Raw genomic sequence first — 12,353 nt, forward strand, 5'->3', positions numbered from 1 at the left:
TCTTATCAACAGGGCCAGAGTGTTCTTTATTTGACTGAGAGTTAGAGCTTCTTCATTCTGAAACATGTCAGAGTGGATGTGTTTGCTGTTCGGATTACATTTACCACAATTATTGGCTTTATACTTAGACTGCTGTATAAACACAGAAATAATGCTCTGAGCCTCTTGTCTCAGCCCGACTGTAAGACTGATGGACTAACGACTAAAACCCAAAGGCTAAAATCAAAGAGGATTCTTAACTGTTTAATTCTTAATAATCTATTTAGATTCTTAAAGCACAAAAGAACTGAAATCTCCAACAGCTCTTTCAGCTGGGTAAAGGAGAGAGGGGAAATGATTTGGCTGCAGCAACACCACAAGTCAGGAGCAGGTCACCAGGGCTCTCTCCGGTGCCAAATTCAAGCCAGCACCTACGCGCTCCGAGCCCTTGTGTTCAGATCACAGGACACGGCTGCTGCTCGAGGGAGCGAGACACACCATCCTCTGGCCACTGACCCTGTGTGTTTACCACTTTATCATCGTTTCCACCAGCAGGCTGGAAGACACCATGGCAGGTTTCCAAGAAGAGCTGGAAGTTGACTTTTTCCCAGCTGCACTGAAAATGCTGATGGTCACGTTGCAGAGAGGCCCGGGATATTGCTGAGTTGTTATTTTTCTACATATGACTTTGGTGTTATGACTACACCATGGGGAGAATTAAATGTTCTCTTGATCACATGGCAAATCAGTCCAGGAATATTTATTTTAATTGCCATCCACTTGGGAAGTGAGATATTCAGGAGGAGCCTAGCTTAGGTCATCTAGGATGTCGGAGTTGTTCCTTGTACCTCTCTAAGGCAAAAACCGAAGCCAAGTTTGGTTTTAATGCTGTTTGTTCTGGCCTTGAGCAAAGCCTGAATGAAACATGCCCGAATTTGCAGCCTGGGAGCTAAGTACCACCCTCAGCACCAATTCATGTGACTGCTCCCAGCTACTTTCTTCCCCAGAGATCCCTCAGATGTGGGCTGCAGGCTGGCCAATGACACATCCCCAGCCACGTGCTGCTGCAAGGAGACAACGGCTTTGCCCAGGAAAAAGAGGACTTTAAAGGGGGCAGGTCAGAGAGATGTTGGAGAATCAGACTTAAGAGCATCTAATGACCAGACTCTGAAGATGCTGCTGCTGAAGCTGAGCGTGTACCGGATTAGGCAAATGGGCCTGCCTTTCTCCCACAGCCACTTTGCTGCGAAAGGAGACAGAAGGAACTGTCATCCCTGATGACAATCCTGAGAAACCCACGCTCTTCTAGCATACGTTGCTTTCTCCAATATTATTCCCTCTCTTGAATTGGGTACTGGGCAAAAAAGACATCCAGGCAGCTCTGCCACCTGCACTGCCTGTCTCCGTGACAGGCACAGTGAAGGCACCGGCTCCTGCAGACTCTTCCGTTCTCTCCATCGGCCTGAGCATCATATCCATGTCCAGGAGCTGCTTCTATGAAGATCAAGAGAAGAGCTGAGCCTCCAAGCTGGCACATGCTGCTCTGACTTTGCAGCAGGGAAGTCTGTAAATTCTACTGGAAGCTGGGCTAAGTTCCTCCTCTTCCCCTGCTCCATCTCATTGTGAGTGAGGCACTGAAAACCAGCCACAGGAGAGCCAGTTTTGTTTCATCCTCACTGAAGTGGAAAAGGGAAGAAGTGGGTCTATCCCAGGCCTTTCCACTACATTTCTTACCATTGACGAGAGAAGATCTCGAATACACAGGGCCCTTTTTTTAAGACCTGGAGTGAGAAGGGAGGATTCCCAGCCCATCTGGCCTTGGGAAGGACGTCTGTATGTGGTCAATCCAAATCCTGTATTGATCTGAGCTGTCAAATTTCTCCCATGTTTGTGGAAGCTTTACACTCCTGTGGGACTGCAGGCAGCTCATCTCCAAAGGGCTGCTCCTGCACGAGTGCCAACTCTGAAGTTGTTTTTTTTGTGAATAGAGTGATGACAGGATAAAACCCCCATTTTTCTACACCAAGAGAGCGATTCCTCTGCAGGAGAAACTGTAAAGCATGGGATTAACCAGAATAATAAGCACATATGTGAGGAATTAGTAAGAGGCTTAAAGTGAGTGGACGGATTCTGGAACACCAGGGTTTATTTCTGGAGAAGGTGAAGACTGAGGAGCAAAACACGTTGTAAGGGCTGGCACAGGCTTCTTGAGGACAGTACACGGCCTCGGGTGACCTCCTGTGTTTTTCTAAGAGCTGTCTCCAGGATCTGAGGCTGCGGAGCCACTATCAGATATCCCTGAGGTGGCAGAGCCAGCAGGATGAGCTGCTCCAAGAAAGCACCTGACAGTCCCAGGGACCGCGACACAGCCAGGAGTGGCTCCATAAAAGCATGGACCATGCACCACACATCCCCCCTGGCACTCTCATCTTTGGGAAGCTCTCACTTCAGGCTGTGTTTTGGGTGCTTCCACCTCTTACATTTACGGCCCCATATCTTTGTGTGGAGGGGCAGAATCACTGTAGGAATGAGAAACCAGCTGGTGTGCCAGGGTGAAGGCTGTTGCTGCCTCTTGCACACGCCTTTTCTGCATCCAGACCAGATTATACTCTTCACTAAGGCAAGACAGAATTTGACGTGAACAGCCTAAGGAAAGGTCCCTTTAATTCCATTTCCTATTGTCCTACCCTAATTCCTTCCAAGGGAGCCAGTAAAAGCAACACACTGTGTGGGTGCCCTGAAGATGGGAATATTCCAAATTAAAGCAGATAGGGCTGGAATCTAAGCTATAATATTAAATGTACAGGAACAAGCCAGCACAGACAAGGGAACGCAGGGTCAGATCATCATCATCTTTAATCTCTGTGATTCCATCTGGGCTAAAAAATCCCACTTGCAAAACTCTTTCTACAGCAACAAATGAGATTCAGAAGCAGGCTGTTTTCTTCAGCAATTTAAACCTAGAGCAACTCCTACAGATTTTCATGAGTACAACAGAGGTCAGGGCCTGGCCCGCTCTAATTACAGAGGAGCAAAGGACTTTGATCTAGATCCTCTGAAAAATCTGGACACTTAAATACAGTTACAGTGGGAATCAAGCATCCCAACACCTTTGAGAAAAGCTGGATCCCCCTTGTTTTCCCCAACAATACTTCTTTCTCCTGTCACTGTAATTCTTCAGGAGCAATGCGGGAAAACATAGTGACAGCCTACAAGAACCAGAAGCAAGGTAGTGTGTTATTGTAATGGAAGATAAAGTCACTCCAGAGCTAAGCCCTTCCACGGGATCATTCACATAAGGAAGTTTGCACACCACTTAATAAGAGCAAGAGAGCAGATATTTATTATACGATGGCGATCAGCTTCTTTTCCCTGCAACAAAGACAAATTTGCCATCATTTCCAAAACACATTGACCCAAGTCATACACTTCCCCAGCAGTTTTTCATTGCCAAACCAAGAAGTTAAGAATAGCCAACTCCACCAGCACGAGCTGCCCAGCAGCCACAAAACAGGCAGACATCCTTTCCAAAGCTGAAGTCAAGTGCAACCAAAGCAAACAAGCCTAATCACATCAACAAAGTCACCCGTTAATGAAAACACATCCCACAAGTTATTAAATTGTTAAGTGCTAGTCTATTCCAAACACCTCAGAAGAAAACTCATGCAATCTGTGACACTTACATCAGAGTCCCATAATATTTACATAGAGAAAAGGAAAGAATAAACTGTTAGGGGAAAACATTTGGGTGTAGAGGGAGAAGGAGCACTGTTTCAGAGCACAGAAATCTTCATCTTTGCTTTCCTAATATCTGTGGTTCAGCTGCAGTTCATTAAACAACAATGAATGTTTTAACTTTCTATTGCTAAAATGCAAATGTACTTTCTATGAATATTTTTTCTTCCTTGAAATAACCCAAATAAGTATGAAAGTATTTCTAAACACCCAAAACTCCCACAGAATACAAAGAAACTCCCAAATTGCCATTCAGAGGTACTGCTGCAAAGTGATGCAAATCACCCTGTAAAAATTTTATTCAACATAGTAAAGGGAGGCTTTAAGGAGCAAATTGCCTAAAGCAATGGAAAGTTGTTGTTTGTTCTTTAAGTTCGATGAGAGAAAGGTTAAAACAAAATCCCCCGTGCAAATGCTGGAAGCAAAACCGGCTAAGAACAAAAATGAAACCACCCACACCATTTAATTTAATTAGTTTGGAGATAAATGAACAGCCCTTTTGGTGCAAAGTGAATTTGTTTTTTTAAGAGCACTTTCCACTGTAATAAGCTCAAGTGCAGTTGGTAGCTTACCACAAAGAAGGGGCTTGGGTACATCTAAGACAGCAATACGGTGATTTGTTTAAAGCACAGTTCAGTCGTTTGTAGGAAGAAATCCAACATTATTTTATCAGAAAAATTCCAAAGACTGGCTTTACGCTGCAACACCTTGCGGATGGCTGACTGAACACGGTGGCCAGGCTGACCATCGGCCCCAGCCCAGCTGTGGTTTTTAAGGTGTACGTTACTGTATCGGTCACGGCTGTGGCACTCAGCCCTGTGCTGCACGCTCAGAAACCAGTCCCATTCATCACTAACATTCTTGCACACTTCTTACATTGCCTAAAGCTCCCGATCAGCATTTTAGTATTAAACACACCCTCAAACACATTCAGCCGCAACAGTTCGCCTGATATACAGCTGATTCTTCAATATCTGCTAGATAGATTTATTCTCTGCAAGGATTCAAATTGTTCCTCCCTCTCAATCATGCCACAGGTTGTTACAACAGCACCAAGAGACATTAGTTGAAAGAATACCACTGAACACAATATTTGTTAAACGCTAACTCCAAGCCAGCTTGTTAATAATGACCAGCATTTACCAGGCACTGCCAAAAGACAAACAAATATCCCTGGAGATTTTCACTCTGTCATTTCTGAAGTGGAAAAAAAGCTCTTATGTAATTGTACTGTTGTTCTTTAATGCTGCAGCCTGACTTTCTGAAGGTCATGAACACGGAAGCAATAAAACAGAAACTAGTGTAAAGACCTGGAAGGAGTTTGGCCAGCAAAGGTTTGCGGCTGAACAAGAGGGGAGACCTCATCGCAGTCCACACCTTCCTCACAAGGGAAGGAGGAGGAGCAGGTGCTAGTCGTCTCTTCTCCGTGGTGACCAAAGATAGAACCCAAAGGAATAGCAAGAAGATGTGCCAGGGGAGATTTAAGTTGGATAATAGGAAAAAGTTCTTCACTCAGAGCATGGTGAAGCTCTGGAACAGGCTCCTCAGGGAAGCAGTCATGGTGCCAAGCCTGACAATGTTCAAGAAGCATTTGGACAGTGACCTCAGACACATGGTGTGAATGTTGGCGTCGTCCTATGTAGGGACAAGAGTTGGACTCTATGATCCTTGTGGGTTCCCTCCAACTCAGGACATTCTATGATTCTGTGATAAGAGGAGGAGAAGAAGCTGTCAAGAAGACACTCTGGAGTATATAAAGTAGAACACACTTGTGCCTAGTGAAGCCACCCAGAGCAGAGAATGAAAGTCCTGAACTGCGTCAATGCTTTGTCATGGGCAAACCATGAGGCCAGCTGGAGCGAGGCAACTGGTCAAGAAAAAGCTCTGCTGTAAGGCAAACAGCTTCAGCAGCAGAGGAGCCCATCGCAGCTGGCAGTGATGGATCTGACACTGCACTCAGCCTAGTCTTCAGTGCGTACATAAATGTACATTCCCACAGCACCTGTAGGCCACAGAATGATGAAACCACCATGGTTTGGCCCAAACTATTTTTACCTTGTGCAGTGCTTCCCTCTGGATGTTGGTAAAAGCCCATGATGGTTTGGAGTGTCTTAAAAATATCTTAGGACTTACACAAGATGGGTCCCAGTTAATGATTATCTTTTGGAATTGCTGTGTGATAGGAATATGTGTTTTTATTTAAAGTTTGTTCAGCTGTAAAGGAATTAGGCTTTTGGAAATAAAAGTGCAATTGATCAGCATGGATTTTGAATGCGGAATTGGGTGCTTTATTAAACTAAGAAGTTCCAAGCCAGTGGTTTAGACATATAAGAGCCAAAATTTGGGAGGAGACTCGGAGGAGTTGGCTGATAGATTAACTTGACAGGTAATTTTTAGGGTACTGAGCACCAGATGCCCCTAAAGCCCCACCTTGGAGCCTGCACAGAAGGTGCAAAGAATGTCCTGGAATTTATTATAATTATATGCAAGTATGTGATTACATGCATGATAAATAATGTAGAGCTTTGTGTAATTTTGTGTATAAATGAATGCGACAAACCCCTTAGTGTGTGCTTTGATTTGAGGAAAAACCTCCAAGCACCTGGGATTTGCACAAACCTGAATAAAACAATGTCTCTCTTGGTGATGTAATTATTGGCTTATTGCACAACAGGTAACGGATCCACAGTTCGGATAACAAGGATGTCATGTAGAGAGCGGGATGGACAGGCTTTTGCTCCCATCAGCCTGTGCTCTCCTAAGGGATGCGGCGATTTCTAGGAGGCAGCCAGTGAGAGAAACAATTGAGTTTCACCCAAAAGAGCATTAAGGCAACTGCTCCTGCCTGAAAGGCTGCGTCGCGGCTCTAAATCAGCTTTTAATATTGCTGCTTGAGGTTAGGCTTGACTATCTTCCCACTCAGTTTATAAACTCATTGAAGACGAGTAGATTTAACGACTGTACACTGAAACAGGCTATACAAAAGTTTGCATCACGGAAAGATGAGTGCCAATAGGCTAGGATAACTTAGACTACTGAAACAAAATTAGTTTCTTTCTTCCCCCTGCTTCCTCCCCCTGCATTGGGAAAATGTGTTCACATTACGTAGTCAGTTCTCTAAGCCCCCAAAGCCGCACTTACAAAGGAGCATTTTAAACGGCAGCCGTTGTCTGAGAGGGCATTAATGCATCTATTGCCTTGGAGACAGAGAAAGGGCAGCCTGAGGAGACAGAATGAACCCTCTATGAGATAGAGCCTCAGCATATCCCATGGTCCAAGGGACTGGATTATGTCAGGGAGGAAAAAATAGTAAACCAAGCCAATCTGGAAGACAGGGAATGCAATTTAAACTGGATCAACATGACTTTGGGCCCAACTGGTAAACATATTGGACTGATTACTGCTTTAGCATCATTAAATGACTTTCTTAAGATTAACTCATGACTATTAAGCACTTATGGATTCAGTGATTCTTTTTATAAATAACACTTTGAAGTCAAATCCATAAAATCGGTTTAAGCTAAAATTAGAAGGATGCTAATAAAATGCACTGTGAATGCAAGTGTTTCATCATTGCTTAAACAGATTTCACCTTAAATGGGCTTCATTCTCCTGTACAGTGGCACACACCCTGACTCCATTAGTACAAAAAAACCAGAGAAGGACAGCAGGGAGGGGGACAAATCAAGTATGAGGGTTAATTTGGCACCTACACAGTGTGGAAGGAATCGGCGTCTGGCTGAGATCACCGCCCTGCAAGCTCTAACGCTGCACAAGACCACATGAAAAATCAGGTGCAAGGCGGTGGGAGGGCAAACTCTGGGATGCTCCAAGTGACACAGCCAGCAGCAGCACTGTGATCCTTGAGTCCCTCTGCTGCCGTCCCCAGGGTGATTGCAGTGTGCAAATAAAAAACGCATGAGATGAGTTACAAAGGCCTTTTGCTTCCACCAACAAGAGATGCTGTCTGTCTGGATTTCTTCTTTCTCTTTAGACAAGCTGCTTGGCAGCCCCCTCCCCTGCACGCCCACACTGAAGGCCTCCCTCTCCTTTCATCTGCCACGAGGACAAAACGCAGAAGCGATACGGCTCAGCTCTTAGCAACCAAGCTCATCGGTGCAGACCACCGGCAGCTAACCCCTTCACTACACTCCTTTATTTGTAAACACAAGCACTCCTGGCAACAGTGGGATGTCTTTCCAAAATGGCTCTAGCGCTGAGAGAAGCTGGGAGAGTCTGTGCAACCCTATTTCATTGTACCAGGGCCTGCTACTGTGCTTTGTTATTTACCCTGCTCATCCCAAACATGAGTGTCCTCTCCATCAAGGGAAACACACACCAGTCCTTAGAGAACAGAGTAAAACAGGGTTGGGACTGCTGAAGGTTTGCTCTTGCTGGTTTCCCTGTGGTTTTACGCCAGCGCAGGGGGATATGGAGCAGGAGTTACACAGGTGCAGCTAGAACAATGGCACATCCTCTAAACCAGAAAGGACTGAGGTTTTTCTCCAGAGAAACACCACCCAGCCTTGAGTAACACAGGTCAGTAAGCTGAGAGACACTGCAATACGTGCCATCAGCACACACACAGCCCACAAACTCATTCACAGCCTGGCCTTCCCCTGGTTTGTTCCCCTGGTGTTAGGAAATCCAGCGAGTACAAGCAGCAGGAGCAAGGCAGAATGCAGCCATGCCCAAAAGGGATGCATGGATATCGGGGCGCAGGAAATCCAGCACTCACCTCTGAGGAGTCGGCATACCGAGCAACACGTGCACACTGAAAGAGGAGCTGAGTGTTAGGAACTCGTGAGGCTAAGTTACTGTCTCCCAGAAAACACCTGGCATCATTTTGAGGTGGACTTTGCAGCCCCTGTGTGCATGAAGAGACAATCGTCTCTACTCATCAGCGGGAAGCACAGACCCAGGAGCGTGCCTCACCCCAGGCTGTGTGCTTAATGGGTGTTAAGGCTGGGATTACGTACAGCTCCCCGGCTCCATCCTCAGCCCCGTAAACAGCAAGAACTCCTGACCAGAGGGGCCTCGGAGAGTGGATAAGCCGCGGGGAACACAGTGCAAAAGGCTGCGTGATGACAAGCACAGGTTGCAATACTGGGACTACATGCCTATTTTTTTTTTTCAGTAGATTTAAGCTTCTGCAAGCACTGGTACAGGCATTCACGCAACTCCTGAAGGGAAACTATCCACAGATCCCTGATATTCCTAAATCAGAGATGTGCTGAGAACTTCTGCAGGAATTATATTTCAGTGGAATTGCCATAAGGATGAAAGCAACCAAAGGAACTGCTTTGCACCCTTCAGTGAAACGCAGGTGATTCACAGCTGCTCAGAGATGTGTGACCTACACAGCTTCATCTTGTGGATAGTTTGCGTTCCACAAAACAGCCTAGAAATAGTTTCCAGTTTGAGCATTCCAATTGCATCCTCATAGTGGCATCAATGACTCCAGATAAAAGGAGCTTCTGGAGAAAAAAAAATTAGTTGAGCCATGTGTGATTTCTTTGATCACAATTATCCAGCACTGCAGACACTGAAAGTTCTTCCATAGTTTCACAGTCATTTTAAACCAGCATAAACCAGTGCTGCTGCTGAAAGCACATGTACCATTGCCCCTCTAGGCTCCACCTTCCTTGTCTCATTGTGGGTGTCTGTGCTGCTGGCTTAAGGATCTAACTCAGATTAAGAGAAACCTCGAAGCAGGGAACAGCATTTAACTTGAACCAGCTCCAGGATGGGGTCAGCATATATACATAAGATTAAGCATGTCCAACCAGCAGCACAGTATGAGGCAGAAGCAAGGGTCATATCATTTCAACAGGAGTGCTGGCTCATATTGGCTGGATGCTCCTGTGAAACTATGGCCTTTGTATAAAAGACAGGAGTTTCAACTAAACCCAAACGGCCTGCGGTGGGCTTGGACTCCAATTTTACACAGAAGAAGGCTCATACAACAGCTATATACATATAGGTTGTTATCACACATCTTTCTGGAGTATTTCTGGCTGGTGGGGACTGAGCTATCCAGACATATCCTGAATGCTGACGCTCCCACACCTTTGTTTTGTCCTGCAAAGCTTTCAGAGTACCAAAGCAAAACCCAAGAAACAGCTTTGAGGCTCTCTTGCACAGAGGAGAGCAGAGCATCAGAAAGGACCCTGCACATTTCTGCTTTGAAATCATTCCATCTGAGAATGATCTCTGTCTGGGTAAGCTTCAGCAGAAAGGGCACTTCGTCTGGATGATACAGCAGATGGCTCCGTACTACGTGATCCTCTGGCTCCGGCAGCATCAGCTCTGGACACTGACCATCCCATGATGCAATGCAAATCTCCTGCTGCTGAGGTACGTCCCAGTAACTTGTCCAAAAATGAGGCTGGTGTTCAGTGCCCAGCCCACACTGGAGATGTGTTTGCATCAGATATAGGATTGAGCTGTGCGTGACACATGTACCAGTATCCCATTCCTCCAGTCACATCTGTCACTCACCAGCCACCACAAGGGAACAAGAGGTCCAGAGCAGGGCTACAAGGATGATTAGAGGGCTGGAGCACCTCCCATAAGAGGACAGGTTGAGAGAGTTGGGGTTGTTCAGCCTGGAGAAGAAAAGACTCCAGGGAGGTCTTATAGCAACCCTCCAGTACCTGAAGGGGTTACAAGAAAGCTGGGGAGGGACTGTTTATAAAGGCTTGTAGTGATAGGACTAGAGGCAATGGGTATAAACTGGAGCGGGGCAGATTTAGACTAGGCATAAGGAAGAATTTCTTCACAATGAGAGTGCTGAGGCAATGCCCAGGGAAGCTGTGGCTGCCCCATCCCTGGAGGTGGTCAAGGCCAGGTTGGATGGGGCCTTGGGCAGCCTGATCCAGTGGGAGGTGTCCCTGCCCATGACAGGGGAGTTGGAACTAGATGATCTTTAACATCCCTTCCAACCCAAAGTATTCTATGATTCTATGAGTCTATGTTTTATCTGTCCAGGATGCTTTTAACACTACACTGCCAGGTTAAGAAATGCAAAAGTTCCCCAGTGTTAATAAAAACACATCTGTATGTGGATTCTTACTGGACATCTGCCAAAACAACAGGACTGCCTTGACAATTATTTGGGAATGTTGTTCTGGAGCTTCCAGTTTTCTGTAATGATGAGGAGTCCTGTGACATTTACAGTTCCCAAAGGAAAGGGGCAGTTCTGCCTGTGGAAGAAGCGCAGGTTGGAACAGGCATGGAGGCTAAAATATCACAGGCTATCATATGTGCCAGAACACTAAATCAAGAAATGCTGAACTAAGAGCAAAGTGAAAGATCAGATAAAGAGGACAGGTGGTGGGCCTGCGATGTGCAGGAAGGGCAATCATCATGTTCCCTCAGTCTGCGTCAAAGCAAGGTGTGCACAGGAGCAGCACCAATGCCTCACATAACGTGCTGTGTGCAGGTCAGCAGCCACACACAAATCATGGCAAAACCAGCCTTTGCCCCTTCGTGTCATCTGTGTGCGGCTTCTGACAGGGTGTGAGGAGGAGGAGAAGGGTCCTTCTGTGGGAGGTCTTGTCTCAAAGGCAACTCTTGCATATTCTATTTCTTGGCCTCATAGGACACTTTGCAGCAGTCAAAAATAAACCTTTGCTGCGTCTGCATGTGGTCATTGCTAACTAAATGCCAAGCTCTTCACACAGTGCTTTCTGTCAAGAGGGGATTCGGAGAGTCGCTAATCCATCTAACCAGCACCAGTCACATTATGAAAATAACGACAATGGAAATGAAACAAGCTGAGCTGTCATTTAATGTAGCCCGAGCCCAGCACGGTCCTGCAGCCAGCTTCTGGCCAGAGCCAAAGCCCAGTGATGTCAGGAGACTTTTTCCATGGGTTTCAGTGGGCTTGGAAGCATGCTCGAGATGTGAAACCAGAACCTGAACCACTCCTGGTGCTGGTGGGGGGAGTAGGGGGATTCATAACAACAAACTTGAATTTCAGCAGTCTCACCTGTGCAGGGAAGGCAGCAGACATCTGTCCATCCCCCATCTTTCCAAGTCACTTTCTTTCAGATATTGTATGTGCTTCTAAACACAGTCAGGCAACAGGATTGGAACAGAGTAACACCAAGTTCCATACCAGATCTCCTGTTTTCATTGCTTAGGGAATGGGACTCACCTAAACTCCTGTAACCTTGACCTAAAGGGCCATCTCTTGTCTTTGTCTCACTGTTGTAAGCAAGAGTGTGCTTCCATGTACCATTTGTTCAGTAGCAAAGGTGGCCTGAGGACCTTCCAAGTTCCTGGTCACTTCATCTCATAATATACCTTCCCTAAGGTCTCCCAAAACAGTTATTTTGGAGGCTCCCAGTAAGTTGGATCAGCAAATTGGTCCAAGTTAAAAATAATTCTTCAAAAATAGTAAAAAGCAGTAATTTCTATCTGGATCAAACTCTGCTTTGTTGTAGGTCCCACAAGTCCCCTTAAGCTGATTTGACCAACAAGAAAAAATATGGGCATGTGAATATAAAAGTGAACACTCAAGAATTTCAGAACGGCTTGGGGACTGTTACAGCCTAAGACCAAGAGCAGCACAGCAGCTCCCCAAGCACCAGCAGCTTTTGCTGTGAAAACCTGACAGCATAAGAAAATAACTC

The 12,353-nt window shown here is 45.9% G+C and overlaps 1 protein-coding gene across 8 annotated transcripts in view; it reads right to left on the minus strand.

Moving 5' to 3' along the window:
* Window positions 1-12,353, minus strand: part of REEP1 (receptor accessory protein 1) — a 78,418-nt gene that overhangs the window by 7,348 nt on the left and 58,717 nt on the right. For 6 of the 8 annotated variants that reach the window (XM_069856532.1, XM_069856533.1, XM_069856537.1 and 3 more), the window contains one exon: window positions 8,453-8,488. The exons of 1 other annotated variant lie outside the window; for it this stretch is intronic. In XM_069856532.1, coding sequence (XP_069712633.1) covers window positions 8,453-8,488 — 36 coding nt within the window. Of the gene's footprint in view, window positions 1-3,295; window positions 3,650-8,452; window positions 8,489-12,353 lie in introns of those variants that run through there. One more of the 8 variants, XM_069856539.1, reaches the window with a different exon arrangement.

The sequence above is a fragment of the Phaenicophaeus curvirostris genome, chromosome 4 (assembly GCF_032191515.1).
Source record: "Phaenicophaeus curvirostris isolate KB17595 chromosome 4, BPBGC_Pcur_1.0, whole genome shotgun sequence".
NCBI classification, from domain to species: Eukaryota; Metazoa; Chordata; class Aves; order Cuculiformes; family Cuculidae; genus Phaenicophaeus; species Phaenicophaeus curvirostris.